Below are 26,078 nucleotides of genomic sequence, written 5' to 3' on the forward strand. Positions count from 1 at the left end.
GCTTAGTCACAGTCATGTTGTGTAATTCTTTTAATATGCTGCTGGATTCAGTTTGCCAGCTTTTTGTTGAAGACTTGCACCTATATTCATAAGAGATATTAGTCTGTAGTTTTCTTGTGATATCTTTGTATCAGGGTAATACTGGTCTCACAGAATGAGTTAGAAAGTATTATCTCCTCTTTTATTTTCCCTTGCTTTTTAAAATGATTTTACAATGTGTTTTGTACCCCTAAAAATAGATTGTTTAATTTTATATGTCTTGGAACTTTATGTAAATGGGATCGTGTATTTCTTGGTATACATGTGTAAATTTCTCCAAAGTGTGGGGCTTGTTTTTATTATTTAATTGCTCTGTGTAGTTAAACCTGTGTTTTTCCTGAGCAGTGCTTCAGCTGTAGCCTGTATATGTTGATATATAATGTTGTCATTATCTTTTTTTTCCGAGAAATTCTGCAGTTTTAGATTTGTAGAAAGGCCTTTTTAAAAATGTTGTTAATTCCTAGTTTCGTTATACTGTGTTCATATATGTTGCTTATATTATTTCTTCTTTTTGGAATTTATCATCGTTTCTTCTGTAGCCTAATAGTCTTTTTTGGTGAATGTTCTAAGAGTACTTTTTTAAGAGATGTGTGCCCTTTATTTAGGCACATAAGTTTTCGTATATTATTAATAAGGTGTTCTAGATCTTTGTTTATTTTTATCTCTTTGATAAAATCTGTCATGAAATGAGAGATGATTTGAATCTCGTTACTTTAGTATGTTCATCTGTTTTCCTTGAATCTCCTCTAATTTCTGCTTTATGAATGTTGCTAGATTATGATAGTTAGATATTAAAATTTTTAGATACTGTGGGTTATCCTCATTGACATTATAAAGTGCCTTTGTCTTGTTTAAAGCTTTAATGTGTTAATTCTACCTTGATTGAAAGTAAGACTCTGCCTCCTGCTTTCCTTTTATATATATTGCCTCGTATATCTTTGTCCTTTTTATGTTCCGTCTTTCTGAATCACTTTGTTTTGGATGTGCCTCTTATAATCATCATGGAGTTGAGTTTTGTTTTGTGTTACAATATGAAAAAAACCTAACTCATTAATTTTTTATGTTTTATGCGACAGGTTCAATTTATTTTATATTATACTATATTTTTTTTAGGTCACTGACTCTGGTCTATTTTTTTCTCTGAATGTGAGGTAGATATAATTGTAGATATAGAAATAGATAGAGATGGATTATATTTTTGTTGTAGTTACCTTTATAACTTAATTTTCTTTGTTCTCTATTTCTTTTAGAAAGTATCCATTATTTTTGTGCTATGAAGCTATGAAAAGTTAACTTGTTTCCTCTTCTACTCCCTCCCTTTCATTTCATCCATCACCTAATATTAATTAATAAACTTAGTGAGTATATAGCATATAGTTAAATATGATTGTATAATACTTACGTTACTTGATTTTCAGTTTTGATTAAAGTTCTTTTTACTTCTACTATAGATGCAGGGGTAGGCAACTCTTACTCCCATTTACCTAACTCTACCTACCCTGTTTTATACGACTAGTTGTATCTTCTGTTTTCTGAGAGCACCTCAATTCTGTGTGTAAATATATTCAAAGCAGCCTGCCACTCATTCTGCTGAGTTTTCCTCATCATTTCTGCAGTTTATATCCTGGTAACTTACTTAAAAAGGGTTGTGCAAACAATATTTACTGAATGATTTTTATAGGTTAAAAATATGTATAATATATTGAGATTATATAGGATATAATTATATCATATGTATTTATATATAATTTTGAACCTATAAAAATGGCTCAAGAAATTACATATATAAACATGTATATGTACATAAATCTCCATGTGTATGTGTATCCTTTGTATTTGAAAGATATGTATAAAATCCTTGCTTAATAATACTTTCTTTCCTTAGAAATGTTGTGGTATTGTACCACTGGCCTCTGGAATTGGGTATAATACTGAAGAAATCAAAGGCTAGGCCTGATTTCTTCCCTTGATTGTTTTTCCTGGCGGTTCCAAGGAGTCTTTCTTTACCTTTAAGATTCAGTAACTTTACTATGGTATTGATTATTACTACTTTTTTGGGGATTGTTTTCATTGGCACACAGTGTGCCCCTTCAGCATGTCGATGAAGGAATGGGGTGTATATTCTTGTATGTATTCCTTGTACTACACATACATTTCCCCATTGCTGCAACCTGAGTTGTTCCTTCTGCTCTTCCTAGATCTCAAAAGGACCTACAACTATGTACTGGGGGGGCTTTGGGGAGAAGAAGAAGAAAAAAGACTGGCAACAGATGTTAGCTCAAGTGCCAATCTTTAAAAAACAAAACACAACCAAAGAACTGTGGGACTGATCCAAAGAGGTAGTCCAGTTTGCCTCATCAGTTTCACTTAAAAGCTAGACACTGCTTTGGGTGCCCAGAATCTGAACCAGCAAAACCCTGGGCAGCCGAAGCAGAGCACTGGAACTTAACCACTCGGCCACGGGGCCAGCCCCTGCTTATATATTTCAAAACTACATACAGCTTTACAATTGTCAGTGGATCAAACCTACTATTATGAAGTGATTTTTTTGCCTTGAAGTTTCATTTGGGGGCTGGCCCCATGGCCGAGTGGTTAAGTTCACGCACTCTGCTTTGGTGGCTCAGGGTTTTGCCAGTTCGGATCCTGGGCACAGACATGTACTGCTCATCAAGCCATGCTGAGGCAGCATCCCACATGCCACAACTGGAAGGGCCCACAACTAAAAATACACAACTATGTACTAGAGGGCTTTGAGAAGAGAAAGGAAAAATAAAATCTTTAAAAAAAAAAGTTTCTTTTGTCTGATACTCAATTTTGATAGCTTTATTTTGCTTGGTGTATTTTCTCACTCATCTTTTTCCATTCCTTTTCTTTTAGCTGTTCTGGCTGTTTGTTTTAGAAAGCTATTATATAATCAACATGTAATTGGATTGTTTATAGGTGTTTTATCTAGCCTCCTGATCTCTTTTTTCCCCCAGTTTTCTTAATTAGAGCATTTACTCTAAGTATAGTTAATGTCATTTCTGATATATTTGGATTTAAATCTGACATATTTTGTTCTCTCTTTGTCTTTTTTTATCCCCCTGCTTCTTTTCCTCTTTGTCCTGCGTTCACTTGTATTGATTATTTTTATTGTTCTTTTTCCTTCTCCATTAAACTAGGAGTAATATACTCTATTCTTTTAGTAGTTACCCTAGAATTTACAGTGTACACACTTAACCATGTTTTACCTTTCTCGTTAACAGTATAACATCTTGGAATATTTTAATTCCATTTTAACTCTCTTCTGTCTTGCATTAATGATAGATCAGTTAAAAAAATGATTATTCGGGGCTGCCCCAGTAGCCTAGTGGTTAAGCTCACGTACTTCACTTCAGCGGCCCAGGGTTCACAGGTTTGGCTCCTGAGTATGGACCTATACACTGCTTCTCAAGCCATGCTGTGGCAGTGTCCCACATACAAAATAGAGGAAGATTGGCACAGATGTTAGCTCAGAGCCAATCTTCCTCACCAAAAAAAACAAACAAAAAAACCCCCACACAATTATTCCCATTGTCTTCCACATATAATCAATAGAGAAGAAAGAACAGATGGTATGGATGGAATGAGTTCACTTTGGCGCATCTGGAGTTTGCAGTGCTTAATATACATCCAATGAAGATAACCACCAAAATATTCAGATAGGGAGTATAAGGGGGAAATTGGTCTCAGCATGACTTAGACATTTGGGAGGTATCTAGCATATTGATGATTTTAAAGTCACAAGAATGGGGCCAGCCCCGTAGCCAAGTGGTTAAGTTCACGTGCTCTGCTTTGGTGGCCCAAGGTTTCACCGGTTCAAATCCTGGGTGCAGACATGGCACTGCTCATCAAGCCATGCTGAGGCAGCATCCCACATGCCACAACTAGAAGGACCCACAACTAAGAATAAACAACTATGTACCAGGGGGCTTTGGGGAGAAAAAGGAAAAAAATAAAAATCTTTAAAGTCAGAAGAATGGATTAAATTACACAAGAGAAAAGAAAAATATAATATTAGAGATGAAGAGTTCTTTCAGTGAGCTTATCAGCAGACTAGACACAGCAGAAGATAGCATCAGTAAATTTGAAGACAAGTCTATATAAACTGTCAAACTGAAATTGAAAGGAAAAGTGAAAAACCAGAGTAGAGTATCCAAGATCCATGAGAGGGTGTCAGACAGTTTAATGTTATTAAAGTCCCAATAGAAGGAGAGAGAAATGGGATGGATTCCAAGAAGTGATGGCTGAGAACTTTCCAAAATTAATTAAAATTTAATTGTCAGCGTTTTATTTCTTTTTTCTTTTTTTCAGTAGGACATAAAATAATCAGTTCCATTTGAAGAGTAAGTAAAATACATGGTTTAAAGCGTTCACAGACAGTGCACTTAGGGAGAAACAAATTCTAACTTCTCTAGAGCAACTTAGAGCAAAGAACTCCTAGATAAAACCCCCCAAAATGGGAGATCATGGTAGTATCACACACCCAACTGAGAAAGTAGGCACTGTGGGCTAGAGTTAGCAGGGGAGGAAAAAAAAGAGTAGAAGCAGACCTCTTAAGACGTAGGATATTGGGAGCCAACCCTGATGGCCTCATAGTTAAAGTTTGGCACATTCCACTTCGGCAGCCCAGGTTCACTTCCTGGGCGTGGAATCACACCACTGGGCTGTCAGTAGCTGTGCTATGGCAGCAGCTCATATAGAAGAGCTAGAAGGACTTCCCACTAGAATATACAACTATGTACTGGGGCTTTGGGGAGGAAAAAGAAATGTAGACTTTATTTAAAAAATAAAAAATAATAAAGACTTAAGATATTGGAATTGTCAGCTTGGATACAGCTTATAAAAGAAGCATATTTAAGATGTTTTAAAGAAAGAAAAGGGATTGAGATTCTAAGGACAAGAGACTGTCTAAAAACTCAGAGGATTTAATAGCTAATTACACAAAACTGAATATTAAGTTATAACACATCTGAAGAACCATCCAAAATGCAGCAAAATGTGGAGAGAGGGAGAGCAAGCAAGCAAGAAACAAGTGGAAAATATGGGAGAGAGGTTAAGAGTTGATAAAGAATGAGAAACTCTAATATATGTCTACACAGAGTTCCAAAAGAAAAGAAAAAGAATGGGACAGAGGCATCATTCAAAGAGAAGATTCCAGAACCAACAAAAGACACAACTCACAGATGCAGGAAGCCTAATGAATCTTAAGCAAGATAAAAAAGAAATCTATACATAGACACATCCTGGTAAAACTGTACAACACTAAAGAAAAAAGCATAATCTTCAAAGAACTGTTGGAGTAACAAGGAAGTTAGAATATGTTGTTGATTCTATTAGAACAAAAGACTCTCCTAAAAGAAATTTCAAAGAAAGTACTTTAAGAAGAAGGAATGTGATTCCCATTGAAAGGCCTGAGATGCAATAAGCAATCTCTTATAATCAATATTTAATTGGGTCATATGTGTTTTTTTTTTTTAATCCTAGTCTTCTCATCTCTTTTTTGGAAGAGTAAATATTCCAAATTTATATAAACTATATAAAACAGTATCTTACAGAATTAAATAAAAATCAAGATAGAGTTAAAATATGCTTCTGCAGCCACCTCTGCTAGAAGATGGATTCTACTTGGCACCTACTTCTTCGTGCTGCTCATTTTGGAATCAAAGTCTCATGCAGATGCATCTGACAGAAAGAGGGTAGATAACTTGTCTGTACCCTAGTTTTAAGGGAGGTTGGGAAAGGAAGCTTTCTGACTTCTCTATGTTGGAGAAGCCAGACTGATAAGGAAGACCGTCAAGTTGCTTAACATCCAGACAACATGAAACTGCCCAAGGTGCTTAGAGAAAATTATTGTGGCAAAAATCATAATAGGCTATATGTTCACTTTTCCGTTGTAATAAGTTTATCCAAACTAGTTCAATACTAGCATTCCACAAAGTACAGCAATCTTTTCTTGCTTACTGATTAGCTCATATGAGAAATGGTAGAGAGATGGTAGATGATATAGCTGCTTTGAAAGTATATCCAAAAGATACAAAACTGAATAGAAGAAAGACCAATTTCAGAAGCCTTCAAAATGAGACCCATCTTTAGGTCTGTTAAGAGAAGGAGCTACTTTTTGCCAGAGTAATGCATCTACCCAGCTGTAAAAAGCTAGCACGTAGTCATTTATCATTCCTTTCCCCTTCTCGTTCTTCTGTGCTACCTTATAGCAAATGAATATACCTACTCACCCTGCTTTGAGATGTCTTTTGGTGCCTAGTTTTTAAGTGAAACTGATAAGGCAAATTGGACTACCTCTTTGGATCAGTCCCACAGTTCTTTGGTTTTGTTTTGTTTTTTAAAGATTGGCACTTGAGCTGACATTTGTTGCCAGTCTTTATTTTTTCTTCTCCTCCCCAAAGACCCCCCAGTACATAGTTGTAGGTCCTTCTAGTTGTGCTATATGGGCTGCCACCTCAGCATGGTTTGGTGAGTGGTGCCAGGTCTGCACCAAGGATCCAAACTGGCGAGACCCTGGGCGGCCTAAGCTGGAGCGTGCAAACTTAATAACTCAGCTATGGGACCGGCCCCTCGGTCCCACAGTTTTGAGCCAAAACCTCATTTAAGACCAATGGATAACCAACATATCTGTCTTGGCTTTTCAAAATTAGGAGTGTAGCTTATTCGGAGAATAACCGTGTAATACTTAACACCATAATTGGCCACAATTCAAGTAATGTTTTTTGCATTAAAGTCTAGAAAGTTGAATATTAATGTAGTTAAATCCAGCTTTCTTTTGGTTGGTGTTCGCCCAACACACGTTTTTCTACCCTTTAACTTTCAGCTTTCTAAGTCTGTGTGTTTTAGGGATATCTCTTGTGATCAGCAGGTAGTTGGATTTTGTTTTTCTGGCAGTTTTTTAGTACATTTACATTTCTTGTAATTACTTATAAATCTGTTTCTACTATCTTTTTACCTTCTATTTCCTGTGTCTTACTGGCCTGTCTTACCTTTATAAAATTGAAGTTTTGCGGGGCCGGCCTAATGGCCGAGTGGTTAAGTTCTCACTCTGCTTCAGCAGCCCAGGGTTTTGCCAGTTTGAATCCTGGGCGCAGACATGGCATCGCTCATCAGGCCGTGTTGAGGCAGCATCCCATATGCCACAACTAGAGGGATCCACAACTAAAAATACACAGCAATGTGCGGGGGGCGCTTTGGGGAGAAAAAGGAAAAATAAAATCTTAAAAAAAAAATTTGAAGTTTTGTTATTCTTTCCCCCTTTACTACTTCTGTTCTTCTAGTAATTACCCTTGGAATTTTAATACAAATTCTGCTCAATTTAACAAAACCTAAAGTTAACTCCATCACCATCACTAGAAGAATTCTAAAACACTTCAACACTCTCTCCCCTTAGCCTGGGCTATGCTAGCTAGCATTTTGCTTTTGTCCCTTTTCTATTCTTTAAACTAGGTGATGGTGGTGGTGTTAATCTAGATATTTATTTATTTCATTGCTTACCATATAATTATAGTATTTCAGACCTTTTTCTGGCATTATTTTCCTTCTTCCCTAGAATAAATCCTTAAAACAGTGACTTTCAAGTCCACAGTAAGAAATATGTTTAATATTGCAACCGCACACACCCGACTGAAGCATTTTTTATTTACCCTTATTATTTGAAATAGGCTTTATATTTTTTTTTCTTTTTCCTTTCTTATGCCTGTTAAATCTACTAAATCAATGTCATGACTCATAGTGGGTCACAGTCTATGATTTCAAAAATAACTACTTTAGGAAGTTCCTTTTTATTGAATCTGTTGATGATAAACTTTTTTTTTATCAGAAATGCCTTCATTTCATCATTTTTGAAAAATATTTTCATTTGGTATACAAGTGAAAATGTATTTTCTGTCAGCACACTGAAGCACATTATCTTCTACCTTCTGTTGTTGCTTTTGAATCTGCTGTCAGTCTGATTGTGGGTGATCTTTAATTTTTTTCTGGACCTTTTTTTTTTTTTTTTTAAAGATTGGCACCTGAGCTAACAGCTGTTGCCGTTGGTTTTTTTTTTTCTTTTTCTGCTTTGTCTCCCCAAATCCCCCCGATACATAGTTGTATATCTTAGTTACAGGTCCTTCTACTTGTGTTACATGGGACGCCACCTCAATGTGGCCTGACGAGTGGTGCCATGTCCCCGCCCAGGATCCAAACCTGCAAAACCCTGGGCCACCGCAGCAGAGCGCGAGAACTCAACCAATTGGCCACAAGGCCAGCCCTGGGTAGTTTAATGATTTTGTCTTCTTTGGTCCCTTATAGTCTCACTGAAATGTGTCTAGGTGCATATTTTGATTTAGCCTTTGTGGTATACTTTGTGCTTCCTGCATCTTGGACTCATGTCTTTCATCAGTTCAGAAAAATTCTCAGCCATTGTACCTTCAAATATTTTGTTCTTATCTATACTCTCTATTCTCTTTTTCTGGGATTCCAGTTATACAATACAAGTGTTATTCTTACTCTGTTCTATATGACTCCTAACTTATTTTTCATATTATCTGTTTCTTTATCTCTGTGCAACATTCTAAGTAATTTCAGTCTCTTTTCCGGTTATCTTTTTTTACTTGATGCATAGTTCACACACCATAAAATTCACCCTTTTAAAAGTTTACAGTTCAGTGGTTCTTAGTATAGTCCACAAGGTTGTGCAACCGTTGCTATGATCTAATTCCAGAACATTTTTACCACTCTGCTACATCTTTTTTGAATTGTATCTAGGCTTTTTTTTAGCCCATTTCCTAAGTAGTTGATGAATTTTTCTGTTTATTTTTTACACTTATGTTTTTCAATTGTAAAAGTCTCATTTGGTTCTTTCTGCAGTCTGCATAAGTTTTTTCTTTTTTCTCCCAAAGCCCCCCAGTACATAGTTGTATATTTTTAGTTGTGGATCCTTCTAGTTGTGGCATGTAGGATGCCGCCTCAGCATGGCTTGATGAGTGGTGCCATGTCCGCGCCCAGGATTCAAACTGGCGAAACCCTGGGCCACCGAAGCAGAGTGCTGGAACTTAACCACTCAGCCATGGGGCCGGCCCCCAGGTTTTCTTTTTATATATATATATAGTGTTTTATGTTTGCTCATTTTTGTAATTCCATTTTATATTTTAAATGTTTTATAGTTACTTTATATTCTGTAGCATAGTATTTCAGTATTTGAGATCTTGGGGGCCTAAATCTATTGCTTATTTCCTGTGACGCTCACTTGTGATAGATTTATTTCCTTCTGTGTGTGTAGTAATCTTTGATTGTAACACATATTTTGTTGATGTTAATCTAGGAAAAATTTTAGAGTCAAAATTGATCATGTCTTCTGAGAGTATTTTTGATTTCTTCTGCTAATTTAAGACTTAGAGGGGCTGGCCCCGTGGCCAAGTGGTTAAGTTTGAGCGCTCCGCTGCAGGCAACCCAGTGTTTCATCGGTTCACATCCTGGGCGTGGACATGGCACCACTCATCGAGCCACGTTGAGGCTGCGTCCCACATGCCGCAACTAGAAGGACCCACAGCTAAGAATATACAGCTATATACCGGGAGGCTTTGGGGAGAAAAAGGAAAAAAATAAAATCTTAAAAAAAAGACATAGAGATCCTGGGATTTTTCCAGCCCACTTTAAGGTTCTTTTGCTTATTAGTGAGGCTTCTCAGGTTTAGCTCCCTCACCTTACTCAATCCCCAAGCTCCAGTGACATCCACATGTCCTAAGGAGAGCCCTTGCCCATCACAGCTCTGATTTCAGTTTCAGATCATAGTTGTATTTTTTGGTTTGGTTTGGTTTGGTTTTATCTTTTCCTGTTGTCCTTCTTGGGGATTTACTTTTCTTTCTGTGGTTCCTGCAATGCAGTAAAAATTGTATTTTATGTGTGTGGTTGGTTGGGGATTTTTTTTGGCCAGGGATAGGAGTAGGGGGCGACACAGTATCTAGTTCATCATACCGCCAAAAGGGAAAGTAAAGTTAAACTCTTTTTGAGCATTTATTATTTGAAGACAGCTGATAATACAACCACACATAAATTACCCCACCAAATTGCCACTTGTGTTTCATCCAGCTTTTACTGGTACCACTAAATGTTACGAGAAACCCTTTTTTTCTCTCTTCAGGTAAGACTACTTCTTTATAACATTCACTTAAAATTATACCAAGATCATTTTTTGTTTGTATTTTGTGGTTCTCACAGGATTATGTTGACAAAGAGAAGGCAATTGCCAAAGCGTTGGAAGACCTCAGAGCCAACTTTTACTGTGAACTCTGTGATAAGCAATATCAGAAACATCAGGAATTTGATAACCATATCAACTCCTATGATCATGCACACAAACAGGTGAGGAATAGTTACTTGCTAACAAAGAAAAAGATACTTTATTTGTTGTTATAACTATGGAATTTTATGAGTGTATCCAAAAAACTTGGTGTCTGTGGTTTCTTGTATCTACCAGTCTTTATCTGAGGTCATCTGACTGCCTTATTTTTTTGCAGTGACGGAAGTCCTGACATAGACCTACCCCTTCCAATATTTTATGTAGAGTGAAGAAATTGTAAGCTTCATAAATCTTACATAAAGTTTTTGGCTTTGAGTGGTTTCTTAATTTGTATTTAATTTGGTGATTCAACTGAGGATCACTGCGAGCTTTGTTTCCCTTTCTCCCTCTTCCTGAAAATTTTAGACTTTAACAGTTGTCCCAGACTGTGGTCGTTTCATCTTCTGTGTAGAAGATCATGCTTTATTGGCTGCTATTTCCTGTTAGTAAGGCATTTTGTTATTCGGTATACCTTGGAAGGTAGATAAATCTTGAGAAGGAAAAGAAAATTAGAAGCTGTCTTAACTTTAACAAAAAACTCTGATGCTGTATTTGAAGAGCTTGCTGAAAAATGAATTCTACTTTCTTTGCAGTCTTTTTTTCCTTCATTATTTAGAGAAGAAACTTGCACCTAACTAGTTACTGGTGTAAAGAAGGCGGCAATAATTCCCCTCGGGGATTTTAGAAGGAAATGAATCTTTAAATCTATACAACAGTTCTGGCTTATTAAGGAATTTTGAGCCATTTGATCTTCTGTGACTTTAGCAGAATTTGCTAGGTTTTTGGCGGTACAATAATTGCTTTGTTAAACTGATAAGATGTATGAGCATTGCTGGATTGTTCACCTAAGATGGACCTGTTGAACCAACTTTTTTTGGCTTTGTCTTCCAACCAACCATAAGAATTTCAGTGCACAGGGGCTGGCCCGGTAGCGCAGCGGTTAAGTGTGCACGTTCCCACTCTGGCGGCCCCGGGTTCGCCAGTTCGGATCCCAGTTCTGGACGTGGCACCACTTGGCAAAGCCATGCTGTGGTAGGTGTCCCACATATAAAGTAGAGGAGGATTGGCAGCAGTTAGCTCAGGGCTGATCTTCCTCACAAAAAAGAATTTCAGTGCCCAGGTAAAAGGCAAGCTTTGACTAAGTTTTACTAGCCCAGGGGTAGTTTGTAAGCTGGCTGTGGTATTATACTTTTTGCAATAGTCTCTTCCATATTTAACAACATCTAACCAATTTAAGATTCTTCCACTGATAGAATTGTATTCAAGACAGCTTTTCAACTTTTATACACCTTTGGACATTGTTTTAATATATTGTCAGCTCTGCTTGATTTGAAGAAGAGAAATTTAGAGAGCATGTATATGGACAAGATATATTGGCAGTTACTTCTTCAAAGAATCATCTGTCAAGAAAGAAGAATGCAGCAGCAAATATTGCTTATCCAGTAACTTTTTTCAGCTTTTAAGTATATATATAATTCAGATTTGGGGGTTATTTTTTATGGAATTAACAAAAACATTTAGCATCTAAATACATAGCCACCTTTTTGGGCTCTTAAGAATTTCTTCAGTTAAGAATTGTCTGTGATATGGGGCTAGCCAGTGGCGCAGTGGTTAAGTTTGCACCTTCTGCTTCGGCGGCCTGGGGTTTGCCAGTTTGGATCCCGGTTGTGGACATGGCACCACTTGGCAAAGCCATGCTGTGGTAGGCATCCCACATATAAAGTAGAGGAAGATGGGCACAGATGTTAGCTCAGGGCCAGTCTTCCTCAGCAAAAAAAAAAGAGGATTGGCAGCAGTTAGCTCAGGGCTAATCTTCCTCGAAAAAAAAAAAAAGAATTGTCTGTGATAAATTAAAAGACTCTGGAAGAAATGTTAGGCACCAGAAGAGCATTTAGAAAGGTTACATTTTTAATTGATGAGAAATCTCTTGAGTAAAGTTTCAATTAGAAAAAAATAAACCAGGAAAAGTGTGATTCAAACTTGAATAATATATAGGCTTGCTTTTTAAGGGGAATAAATAAGATTTACAAATTAAATGAGGAAAAATACAGAACTAATAAAATTCACATTGACAACATTAATGTGATGGATGATAATATTTTAATGTTGCTTTCAACTTGAGAGTAGTAGAAATTGTTACAGTTACGGTTCATTTGAATTTGACATGTTTATTCTCCTGTGCACCTTGTGTTGACTCAGTTCTCTCACCACTTTTCTCTATTGCAGTGGTTCTCCACCAGGGGGAGATTTTTGTCTCCCAGGCGACACTTGGCAGTGTATGGAGACATTTTTAATTATCAGAACTAGGTGAATGATGCTACTGGCATCTAGTGGGTAGAAGCCAAGGGTGCTGCTAAATAAACATCCTACAATGCACAAGAAAGCTCCTTGCGACAAAAAATTACCTGGCCCCAAATGTCAGTCAGTAATGCTGAGGTTAAGAAACCCTCTTCTGTTAGGACTACTGAAAAGTTTTCGAATACATATGGTATTGTGACACCATTTGGCCTTTGTTTGGTTACCAAGAAATCACTCATTCAAGTCCTTAGTTATGTTGTAAACATTTATAAAGTGCTGATCTAGATGATTCCACATATTCGTTTATTACTCTTTTTTAGATTATCATCAAAATGAAAGTACAGAATTAAGGATTTCTTATAGAAAACACATGGATTACCTTATCCGTTAATATAGAAAGTATCTGTGATCCCTAGTCTGGGGATCCCTAGTCTCAGCTGGTATGATTAATGAATGCTTGCGAACTTATTCTTCACCTTCATCAAAAGCCCGTGTTAGGTGTTGAAAAAAGAACAGATATAGTATGAATTTTTATTTTGTTTGTTTTTGGTTGAGTGCTCTTTATTTTGTTGAAATGTAGCCTTTTTCATCTTTCTTTATACAACTCTCATAATGCAAATAGTAGAATCTTGAGACAGAATGCTATAAATATATAAACAAAAAAGTGCACAGTACTAAATTTTTTATAGTTTTACTCTTCCCTACACTTAGAATTTATAAGAAGCCTTTAATTGACCTTGGTACAACACAGCTAAATAATCCCTAAGAAGAGGTAGGTCCTATTTTTCATTCCTCTTTGATGGACATGAACGTACCATACAAATGGACCTACCATTTTCCAAATTTATGCTCTAAAATCATAAAGACACCCTGTCTTGTCTTCCAGGAAGGCACACAGGATTATTATGAATCTGAGATAATAGGTAAGTACATTCAACCATGTATTAGTAATCCCTGGTTTGCATCTTCCATCAAATTTTCACCATTTAAATTTTTCAGAGAAATAATCTATTATGTTAGTAGTAAACTACTAGTATAGGCAGGATCCTGAACATGCCCTTATCTTTATTAAGTGCAAATAACCTCTCAAAAAGAAGCTACGTGGTCACCCTCATTTGTGGCGATTGGTGGGGGGCGGGGAGCTGTTATGTGCCTTTTACTATTCACTAGTTTTTCTCAAATTTTCTAAGATATTTTGTGAAGAAAGTTACTAATACACAGATATTAACAGATACCGTTAACTCACAGGTTGATCTTCAAAGATTAAAAAGCTAATTAGACATTTTAGCTCTTTTCAGCAGTTTAACCTTTGTTTTTTGAAGTAATAATTTCAATACATTTTGAGATCTCCAAGGATAGGCTTTCATTCCTCAAGACATAACCCAGTCTATGATTCTTCTTTATGTGTTAGGTCTTATATGCCTGAGTGCTCAGTAAACATTAGTGTCCATCTTCTCCTACCTTTGTTGGCTTAGTTATAAGTTAAACTTGACTTTGAAACTAAACATTTTTCCATCTCTCCCTCCTTGCCTCTAATTATTTTGTGTATCTTTTTTAAAAAAAACATGTCCACTAATAGATATGACAATGGAAATCATTTTCTTTGGCTTTTCACAAGGCCTAAAATTCAAACTGCAAGACATTCTCTTTCCCAGAGGTAAATTTGTAGCAGCACAATAATAGTGCCATATTTTAACACTTGTGGGTTTTTTTTTTTTTTTCTTTCTCAGTTCCTTGTTACCCACTCAGGATTCTTCCAGTCTTACTTTCTTTTATTTGTGCCACTAAAGGTCCCTCCTCACTAGCCTCCAGAATATAAACCAGAGACCACAAGTTGTCACACAGATGTATTTTGTCTGACCTTTGTGGTGTTAGTTTTTTTCCCCTTTAATTTCAGTTTGTTCTCAATTTTTAAAAATGGGATTTTATATAACTTAGGCTTTGTCTTACCTTCAAAAATTGAAATATCTAAGAACATTGGGCCTACATTTCAACATAACAGTTAGCTAAAGCTGCATAGTTGCTCACTCTTTAGAAAGGCATGCTCGCTCTCCAGTTAGCTGTGGTTGCCACTTCATCTTTTCTCTTACATCAACCTGTGTGATTTGTTACCTACCAAATACCTCTAAACATTTGAGCCTATATATACCTTTCCCTCTTCTCAACACAGGCTCCCACTGGTTCCCATTGACACTGGGGAAGTAGCATATTATAAAACTGCCTTCTTATTCCTCCTTAGTGCTGGGTCCACCTTCCTTGCCATTTCAGAACCATCTGTGGTAGTCTGATCCAATTATCAAAATCTAATACTGTAAAGCAGCTTTGAGAAATTCCTATAACTTGTAGAAAGAATAAATATGTTGGGCAGAGGAAAGAATGCTTTCAGTCTTTCTCTTCTTTCTGCTAAAATAGCTTCAGTATGAAAACCTCTGTACTTCTTTACATTTTTTGAAAAGACTGGTCTCATTTAATACTAATGTCTGTTTCGGGTGTAAAAGTATGGTTTCCTGAGCTTTAAATAGCTGAGCTAAAACAGATTAAGCCTGTAGCAGCCATTAGTGACCTCTCTATTCTAAATTGTACAGAATAGAATCTGTTACTACATAATTTAGTTAGTTTTGTCTAAACTGTTAGAATTGGTTTTTGACAGCGTTGCTTAACTCTTAGTTGACTGTTTCAGTACCCAGTAATGTATGTTATCAAGGAATAGAAATTTACAGTTTTCCTCATTACTCAAAAATGAAATAGGTTCTGAATCGAAGTATTTTCTGAGAAATTCCTTGGTGTTGGAAGGAATGATCATTTTTGCACTTCACATGGACTTCATTCAAGTTTGAAGTGGTCACTTTTCACTTGAAGTTTCACTGTTTTACTGATTGGATTTTTGCCTCTCAAGATATTTTACTGCATTTGACCCTCTGTATGCTTGGCACATATGGCATCAGTACAGTAAGCACATCAAAACCAATTGGACCTCTGGCAAACCACTTCAGATTTGAAGAAATGGAGACTGGGTTCCTTTTTTGGTGCTACTTGGATAATCATTCAGGGTCGGAGGAATGCAGGAAGTAAATAAAAGAGGTAAGATGAGAGAAGATAATTCTAGAGTTAAATAAAAAGAAAATGATACTTCTAAGAAGTGAAACCAGTAAGATCAGACACTAGTGAAGATATTCCATAGGTACTCCATATTTTGGGTGTTTATGTTTATCCTTAGAAAACCATAAATTGATTATTGTAAAGATGTGAAATAGGTTAGGAAAATCATAAAGTACTTATGAATCCCAAAGCTTCATAAATGTTGACTTAAACAGCACAATTCACTTCACAGTTCACAATTCACTTCTGAAGAGATCATACTTTGAGAAGCAAAGCAAGTGTAAAGAAAGAAATGTGTCTCAGAACTTGAGCATATTGTAGTTTTATTTTAATAACTTGTAGCAGATGAAAATTTTAGATTCAGTGGTACTTTGTACCACTATGGGTGCTATGTCTTTGGGACCATTTTGCTTAATAAGAGAATTGACATCATTTGGCCAGTCTTCCGAAAACTGAGCATGTTTTGAGCGTTTTTACCTGTTAAATCTTAGGAACTCACCACCTCTGCTTTCGTTAGGAGTAGACTTCTTCTTACACCCAGCTATTACAACCTTATTAACTTGGGAAACTGCATCTGATTAGAGACGCTGTCTGCCTTTGTGAGCAGAGGTCACCCTAAACAGGCTCTTTGGGAGCTAAGGTTGCTGGTAAACCCTGTATTATCTTATTATATATTTCTAACCCTGTTCTTCATTTTGGCACACAATTGCAATATGAATAAAAATGATTCTACCTTACTTCTGTAGTTTTCAACTTTTTTTCCTGCCACTGTACACTTAAATTCATCACAGTGGGATGTGCTGTGGTGGAGATTCTGGGATGAGGCTCTATGTTCTATTGTAGTCTGAAAAGTTAAAGCAGCCTGAGGAATAATGATAAGGTTGCAAGTGACAGTGCTGAAAAGAGAGCTCTGAACTGGGATGTTGCTCTTCCGTTCATTTTGGGCCTAATCAGCTCTTTAGAATTACGCTTCTTCAGATTTTACATAGAGGACAAATCTTTGCCTCCAGATATGATCTGGAGGGCTATGTAGATATGCTTAAAACTCGTTGTCCACAAAACCACAATGGCATACCATTTCACACCCACTCAGATGGCTAAAATAAAAAAGACACAATAATGAGTGTTGGAGAGGATATGGAGAAATTGGAACTCTCCTACATTGCTAATGGGATTGGAAAATGGTGCAACACCTCTGGAAAATACTTTGACAGTTCCTCAAAATGTTAAATAGAGAGTTAACATATGACTTGTATATACCCAATGAATATATGAATAAATGAATATATATGTCCACACAAAAACTTGTGTAAGATTGTTCATAGCAACATTATTCACAGTAGCCAAAAAGTGGAAACAACCCAAATATCTATTAACTGATGAATGGATAACAAATGTGGTATATCCATATAATGGGAGTATTATTCAGCAATAAAAAGGAATGACTTACTGATGAATACAACATGCAGACCTTGAATATGTTATACTAAGTGAAAGAGACCAGTCACGAAAGAGCCTCATATTGTATGGTTTTATTTATATGAAAAGTCTAGAATAAGCAAATCTATAGAGAATATGGATTAGATTTCCAGGGACTGAGTGGAAAGGGAGAGTGGGGAGTGACTGCAAAGGGGTATGGGGTTTCTTTGGGGGGGTAATGGAAATGTTCTAAAATTAGATAGTGGTGATGGTTGCACAACTCTGAGAATGTACCAAACCCACTAAATTTTACACTTTAAATGTGTGAATTTTATGGTATGTGAATTATATATCAACAAAATTCTGTTAAAAATCTCATTGTCCATCTTAAATTTTGGTGGTGGCGATGGTGACTTTATACACACATGTACGTGTGTGTTTGTGTGTGTGAAAAATACCTTAAAGCCGGCACACTGGTGCCGTAGAGAAGATACTATACTTGTAAGGTTTTTTGGTGAGTTCCTGAACATGACAAAGCAAGTGTTACATAGTGATTTTTATGACAAGTTAATTTGATATTCGTCACATAATATTAATAGTCATTGTATTGCGAAATAATTGGGCATAAATTCTAAGTGTTGTCATAAATGACTAATTAGTACTTCACTAACCCAGCAAAGAGAATGTATACTTTTCCTTTTTCCTGGTTTTTTCAGTATCTGTAATCAGCATTAGTATTTGGTTTTCTGTTACCAAACATTTGGTTTTCTCTATTAGTAAATAAAACTCATTTTTATCACTTGCTGATATGCATGTGCTAAAAGAAAGAATTTACGTCTAATGTCCAGTAACTTGGATTTCCTTAACCATTCAACTATGATCTTCCTTCCCTGAATAGTTTAATGCTGAGGCTTTCTGTGTTCTCTCCTGGTCTTTTCCCTCTCTCACCAAATGGTGATGTCCTGGATAGTCTGATCCAGAAGCATCAAGCACTGAGACTTGACTTGGGGTAGCCTGGCCAAGCAACAACTATGGCATGATTATTCCAGTTTGAGAGGGAAGGGGAGATCCACATGAGTGTTGTGTCATGAGAGAGAGACAGGAAACAGTGGGGAGAAGAGGCCATGGACTGGGGGTATGCAGGGTTGTTGACATAGAGGAAAAGGGACTTTTCCTCTCTCTCTATATATATAAAGGTTGAGGTTCGAGAAAGGACGTGTTATGCTTAGCCAGAAAGAGAGATTGAGGGGCAAGCAACCACCCGTTGTTTACTGTTTCCCATTTCTGTTTGTAACCAACAGATAACACACAAAAGTGTGTGTATGTGTTTCCTCTCCCAACAATTCATTTGAAAACTGAAACCAGTTTGATGAATGTTTATTGAGCATCTCTTTTGTACCATAGACAACGAAGTTCGCATTGCAGGGTTACAAAGGAAGACTAAGCTTCAGTCCCTGTTCTGGGGAGTGGGGTTGCTATCTGATGAGAGAAAGAAACCATGGATAATCTTTTCACCCTAAAGAGACAAAAACACGTTTTCTCTTTAGAGTTGAGTAAACATTAGAACGTAGGATTTTTGGTGGCAATAGGAAATATTCTCTGCCTTAAACTCTTCTGACCTTCTCACGCCTGAAATTCCCTTCACATGGGAACAGTGGTTTTTATTAAGTTGAGATAATAGATTCAAAATACTTAGAGAGTGTTAAAATACTTAGAAAGATAATAATCAGATTTATTCCTGGTATAGTATACTCAAATATAAACTTCTAGCATCAAATTTTGGTTTTTTGTTTTGATAGAAAGGAGTAAAAGATACAAAAAATATTTTATTAGACTCAGACCCTTGTTTTTTGTTGTTAGGGAAAACTATGTGCAGAAATATCTTTGTCTCATTTATTCCCAGCTTAAACAGTTCAGCAGGAATGAGGCCACGCCTTGTTATTGACACTCCACGTTATTGATAATGTGGGCAAATTTATCACCCACATTAAAAACTTCGTAAGATTTACCACATTCTCATCTCCCTGGTTTAATTTGTTCTGAGGATAGTGGAGCAGGAGTTTGTGTCTGGAGTAGACATTTTTCTGCCAACTCAGTGCTGTTTAGCTGTGTTTTAAGAACTGGAATGTCATTTACATTTGAAATGGTCTTTAGCCCAAAGAGCATAATTATGTGGATAGGTATTTCAAGCACTGGATTCTTTATTAAGGTCTTCCCTCTACTGCTCTTTTGGGAGACTTTGATGGAAACCTCAGCTACCATGTGATTGAGAGTCAATGAGAAATGTTCATTCTGTTGTGTTCTGTGCCACAAATGTATACTTTTTTCGAAACATGCTATTGGTTTTTCAGGCAAACAGGATCTTCAAACCTTTTCATTTTGAATTGGATTCAATAGTGAATCAAATATTTTCCAGCTAAAAATATGTTATGTGGCTTAAATTTTTATTAATAAGCATTAATAGTTCAACAGATAAGCAAATTTATTAGCAACTCTTCAGAAAGGATACTTTATAATTTTTGGAAATAAGGACATAGGGGCTGGCCTGGTGGCTCAGCAGTTAAGTAGGCACGTTCAGCTTCGGCTGCCCGGGGTTCACCGGTTCGGATACCGGGTAAGGACATGGCACCACTTGGCAAGCCATGCTGTGATAGGCGTCCTACATATAAAGTAGAGGAAGATGGGCATGGATGTTAGCTCAGGGCCAGTCCTCCTTGGCAAAAAGAGGAGGATTGGCAGCAGTTAGCTCAGGGCTAATCTTCCTCAAAAAAAAAAAAATAGAAATAAGGACATAGCAGCTTTGGAGTCAGCCTAAATGATTATGTATCCATTCGGATTAGATTGTGTGTCCCAGTTTGCAGTCTAATTTGAATTTTTGTGTATGATATGGGATTTGCTCAGGCTTGGAAACGAGTTTTTGGACTGGTGACACATCTCTAATTTTTGGTCTCCTTACATGAGCTGATAGGCAGGTATGTTGTTCCTCTAGTCTCACCTTGAAGAAGTTGTCTAAAGTTGTGTTCCTCTTTAGAGTTTAAAAGGAAAGTAAAAGTATGGGTCACAGAGAGAATTTCGCATGGCCATTCAATGGTAAATGAGCCAGGGTTGTAGCTTTTAGGAGTAAAATAGGCAACTTTAGAAAACCTGACTCTGAAATAGGGCCTTGTACCTTTATAAAAATTACTTTTAGATAGGAAATTCAGAACTTTCTGGTCTGTATCTTTTTTGCCGTTTGGCCCAATTGTGTCTAGAAGTAAGGGGCTTGCGTAAAATTTTAGTTCTTTTGATTTGCTAAAGAATGAGACTTCCTTACTATATGAGAGTAATAGGTAGGAAAACCATATTCTGTAACTTGAATATGTATCTAGTAGAGATAAGAAAATATTTCATGTCAAACTTTCCTACAAATGGTAAAAAACTTATTTGGGGAAAAATCAAGGATCCAGTGTTTAAGCCAAATTATTCACCAGTCATTTACCAGGTACCTTCTTCAGACTTAGTACTGCTCCATGGGCTGCGAGGTTGATTATAAAGATAAGCCATAGTCCCTGCCCCAAATAAAGGGGAGGGCAGTACTGAACAGTTTTGACATACTCAGTGCTTTATATTTATTTTGACACTTAGCCTCATAAATCTGTTGCTTGATTACGCTCTTTTTCTGATGAAGAAAGTGGAGCTTAAACAAGTGAAACCATTTGGCTAGTAATTAACGGATTCAAACCCAAGTCTTTCTTACTCTGAAACTTTACACATACTGCCTTTCTGAAAGACAGGAACAAGTACAGTCAGAGGAAAATATGGTGTTTAGTAGATGAGTGCTATGACGAAGTGCCAACACAGTTCAGAAAGAGGAAAAATCCTGTCTTATGAGGGATCAGTAGAGACTTTGTGAGGGGAATTTAGTTTGACCTTGAGTAGAAAGGAGAGACTGGGAGTTAAAAATTCATTTTTATCATCAGAATGCCTTCCTTTGAGACCTAAGATATACATTTTGGGTTTGGGAAAGTTGTCAAGCCCTGTTCTCTAATGTTTGTTTTAGAATTCTGGGGTTCCCAAATCAGGTTTTGGGACCCCTAGATGTGACTATAGAGTTTATAAAGGTGATACAGGCATGTGTGCTACACCCTATATAGTACTGGGATAGCTTTGCCTAGAAGGGGCTGCAATTTTGATTTGTTTGATTGACGTCAGCCCATTTTCTTCCCTCTCTGCCTTCGATTACATTTGGAATTAAATTAGGAATTTAAGATAGAGTGTCTTCAGGACGATGTGGACATAGTCCTAGCCCTTCAACTTCAAGGTTGCACCGAGTGGCTGCAGAGTGATTGGAAAGCCTAGTCTCTGACTTAGCCGGAAGACTCCAGACTTCGATAAAACGCTCATTCTTTTGACAATGTCCTGTTGTTTGGGAAGTAACCCCTAACAGTGATGAAATATTTGTAAGATTGAAGGAAATGACAGGGCACAGGGAGATTTTCCAGGGTTATGGGGTAGCTAGAAAGAAGACACAGGTATGAGAAGAACATGTTCTATAAATCTTGGATAGAGAGCCTGGTGTTTGGGGTAGGAAAAAACTAGGTTTGTGGCCTAAAATAATTATATAATAGGCCTGACAGGCTCTTTCTCTCTGCTCCATTCTCGGAAGGAGTAAATTGGAATTCATATTTATTTAAAATAATTGATCCTCCATCTTGCAGTGGTTTTTACAAAATCTTAATTCTGGGCAGCCAGCCTCAGTAAAACAATTTTGCCAGCTGTTGGTTACTTGAACGTCCCCAAAATAAAGGTAACTCAAAATAAGACTTGACTGCTTTTAGACTACAGTGGTCTTTCCTAAACTTCTCTAAGCAGTTTTCCTGAAGAAATGCAGATAGTTCCATTTGCCTGGGAGGGCTTATTACCATGTCAGTCTGTGTGTATGTACACATATGTGTGTTGTACAGATGCTTCCCTTCTCCCCAACCCTTTTAGAGTTGATGGCTTTGTCCCTGATTGTTCAGTATAATAGTTTGCAGATTCACTAAGAGAGCTTGTGTAGTAATGCTTGCTTTATTTTTTTTTTTCTCTTTCACTCTTGTTTTATTTTTACTTTTTTTTCTTTGTGATGTGACATTTTCAGCTGATGTATTGAAAGCAAATCCTTCTAATTTGGGAGCCCAGATCACAAGAGTGAGTTTTTCTACTAGTGTCTTTAGCTGTATATCTTTTTTTGTGTGTGTCTTTCCACCCTTTTCCCCTCCCAATTCAAAAATATTTAAAACACATTTCATAAATACTAGATAAGAAAATTCCTCTGTCTGTTGAACATCATGCCTTTCCACAAAGCAATGTCCACTTTATATTGGGTCAAATCTCTTTTCCCAAAGCTGTTGTAAAAGCATAGGTTAATGTATATGTTTTGTTTTGTTTGTTTTTTATGTTATCTAGTGTGTTGAAAATAATTTTAATTCTCTCTTCATTGCAGATAGCTATTGTCTGGACTCTGTCACCAGTGTGTCATAGCACTGTTCTTTTTTGGTTGTTATTTTGTTGTTTTAAGGGAAATTATATAGTAACTTCTGAGAATAAAATACTTGTTCTTTTATCAGGATTTAAAGTAATAAATTCTTTGACTTATCTCTATTCTCCCTCCTCATCCCCTGGATGTTCCTAATCAGGGCCATGAAAGATGAAAAGCTACACATATTACTCTCTAATTTCAGCAGACTGACCAGATGAAAGTGGTCAGACTGGTAAGCTCTGAACATTCTGGCATTTGAAGACGGTTTGTTTGATAGTTACAGGAAAACTGTTCATGCTGAAAAGAAATAATAGCACCTATTTATGGTGAAATAAAAGTATGCTTTCTATTTGTTAGTTCTGATTCAAATAACCCCCCCATGTAAGCTGTACATTGCTTTTTAAGATCTTAAACCTGGGTAATTTTCTGTACTAGCTTAACCCCTTTCTGTTTCTTTGGCTTATGTTATTACAATTTATCTCATGTTCTGTTTGTCTAGTTTTGCATCCTGGAAGAGCAGGTGATTAAATAGTCCCTTTTCTTTCCTCCTAATGTTCTAAAATTTGCTTGTTGCTTCTGAAATAATTTAATTTTGCCCGATAAAGCAAATGGTATGCTGTCCTAATTAGAAATGCAGATACTCCAAGTGTTTTACCCAGAGTAATCAGCCACTGTGTTTTCAGTTACCATAAGAGTATAACGATGTATTCTGCACTAGTACTATATAACCATTGATTGAGCATAAATATTCTAAAAGCCTTGCTTTCAGGATCCCCAAGTTATTCTAAATCACCCACCCTTTCTTTCCTTCTTTTGTTACCCCAGCGATTGAAAGATCTCAAGCAGAGAGAGTTTGCTCGAAATGTCTCTTCAAGATCTCGCAAGGATGAGAAGAAACAGGAAAAAGCCCTTCGGCGGCTCCATGAATTGGCAGAGCAAAGAAAACAAGCCGAATGGTGAGGATATTTTCTCTCAGAGGGTTCTACAGATAATTATAATCCTTAAGATTTAAGATTTGGGCCAGCCCAGTGGCACAGCAGTTAAGATCACACGTTCTGCTTCAGTGGCCCAGGGTTCGCCAGTCAGATCCTGGGTACAGACCTTTGCACTGCTTGTCAAACCATGCTGTGGCAGGCATCCTACATATGAAGTAGAGGAAGATTGGCATAGAGGTTAGCTCAGGGCCAATCTTCCTCAGCAAAAAGAGGAGGATTGGCAGTGGATGTTAGCTCAGGGCTAATCTTCCTCAAAAAAAAAAAATTTAAGAGTATAATTTAAGATTTAAATTAAGATTTAAGAACGATGGTCCTTAAGTTTTTAGTAGAGCCTTCCTTCTTTCAGACTAAAGCATATCTGTACTTAGAGTATAATATACTGATTAAGAATGTGCACTCTGGGGGCCAGCCCCATGGTGTAATGGTTAAATTTGGTGCACTCTGCTTTGGTGACCCAGGCTCACAGATTTGGATCCCAGGCATGGACCCATACCACTTGTCAGCCATGCTGTGGTGGCAACCCACATAGAAAGTAGAGGAAAATTTTTGGCACAGATGTTAGCTCAGGGCTAATCTTCCTCAGCAAAAAACAAAAATGTATCCTACTATCTGTATCACCTTAGTTATGTAAGCTCTGTGCCTCAGTTTCCTTATCTATAAGATGGAGATGATGATAATTTACTTCTTACAGTTGTTGTGAGGAATGATTATTATATCAAAAGTGCTTATAAAAGTGCCTAGCACATAGAAGATTAGAAGATGCTTAATAGAGCAATAAATTATGCAACTACTATTATTGTTCCCATTCTCCAACATTCTTCTTATGTAGAAAAGCACATTTTACAATATTCTATTTTATAGCTCAAGAATTAATAGGGCACAGATTCACATGTTTTAAACTGCCTTTTAAGTAGTAAACACTAAAATCTAGAGAATTCTATCCATTTATTTCTCTGCAGGTTCCTGCCTTCTTATGTTTCTTCATGGTTCTTGATTATCAATTTGGGGTGGGTATTTAGCCTTAGGTGGAATTTACCCCACCTAGGACAGCTAGACTTTGGGGACCCAGTCTTCGAGCATCTGAGGATTCATGAAGTATGTGCCTCAGTCAGAAAGACCTAGGCCTCCATGTTTGTTTTTAACGGCTGGCCAGGACCAAAGGAAGAAACTGGTTACAGTAGAAAGAGAAACTATAGTTGTGGCTTTTAAAAGTTTACAGCCAAGTTGGGGCCAATTTTCAAGTTCCTGGACTTACTAGGTTTATTTTTGTCTCTGGTTCCTTTTTTACTAATTTACTTCTCTTGTATTTTGGAGGAAGAAGGAAGGGAGAGAACACATAATACAGTTAAAGTTTTGAAACAGAACTAACCTATAAGCTCTAATATTGAGTTCAACTGCCTATAAACTGGTTTTGATTCCTTTGGCAGCTCTTTATGTAGTAAAGACATTCTTCTTGGGCATGTTGCAAGGGTACCTCCTTAAAAAGTATATACCAGGCCAATTTCTAGCTTAGGACATATTCTAATACATGTTTTTCTTCAGAGGTAATTTTTAGTTCTCACTTTTATAAATAAACAGTTAAAAGATAACCAAGTAATCTCTTGGGAGAATAAAAGAGGCTTTTGATCCATCATCAAGTATTTCATTGTCTTAGGAGTAATGCATGACCCTGTAGTAAGTATTATTGAAGTAACATGACGTAAGACTAAGCCAAAGATCAAAATAAATCCCCTTTTTATTCAATTTGAGAGTTTCTTTGCCACGTGGTAGGTTTCGTGACACAGTGTAAGTATCTCTTGCTATTGGAATCTGTTGGATTTTCGTCTTCCACTGGTAAGAGTTCAGATAGCAAAGGAGACCACATTTTCCAAATATATTTGGTCCCTGAGTTTTGGACAGCTAGTAGCTAGAGTTCAGATAATAAGGGCTTCATTCAAAAAGGTGTCTACTTCTCTTCAGTTCTTGAGTTTCTCTTGAGAGATACCTGTATAGTCCACACATGGTAAAACTTTCACACGTGACAGGAGTTTAATACACTGGCTTTGAGGTTCCTCAAAAGGTTCCAGTTTTCAAAGCTGAGAACGTGCTTGGTGGCATCACGATCATTATATGGAAGGCAAGAAAGTGTCACAAAACCAAAGCAAATGCTTGAGTGTGGTGCGCAGGACATAGGCACAAACTCTGAGTTTCTAAACAGACATACTAACCACGGACTGCGCAGAGTAGCGCAGTAGAGTAGGCATGTTTAACTCAGAGAATATGTACATTTTAAAAAATGAAATTTGAAAGCACAGAGGGAATTAGGTTGGTTTTTTTAGCTGAATGAAATACCACCTTTGTAAATAGATACTCAGCCGTACATTTGATAGCATACCGAGTG

General features: G+C 36.9%; 1 protein-coding gene across 16 annotated transcripts in view; it reads left to right on the forward strand.

Moving 5' to 3' along the window:
* Positions 1 to 26,078, forward strand: part of GPATCH8 (G-patch domain containing 8) — a 102,495-nt gene that overhangs the window by 69,881 nt on the left and 6,536 nt on the right. For 7 of the 16 annotated variants that reach the window (XM_070227159.1, XM_070227154.1, XM_023652403.2 and 4 more), the window contains 4 exons: positions 10,267 to 10,410; positions 13,572 to 13,608; positions 22,323 to 22,372; positions 23,529 to 23,659. In XM_070227159.1, coding sequence (XP_070083260.1) covers positions 10,267 to 10,410; positions 13,572 to 13,608; positions 22,323 to 22,372; positions 23,529 to 23,659 — 362 coding nt within the window. The remainder of the gene's footprint in view (positions 1 to 10,266; positions 10,411 to 13,571; positions 13,609 to 22,322; positions 22,373 to 23,528; positions 23,660 to 26,078) is intronic. The other 9 variants (XM_070227160.1, XM_023652404.2, XM_023652413.2 and 6 more) reach the window with 3 other exon arrangements.

This window comes from Equus caballus, chromosome 11 (assembly GCF_041296265.1).
Source record: "Equus caballus isolate H_3958 breed thoroughbred chromosome 11, TB-T2T, whole genome shotgun sequence".
Classification (NCBI taxonomy): domain Eukaryota; kingdom Metazoa; phylum Chordata; class Mammalia; order Perissodactyla; family Equidae; genus Equus; species Equus caballus.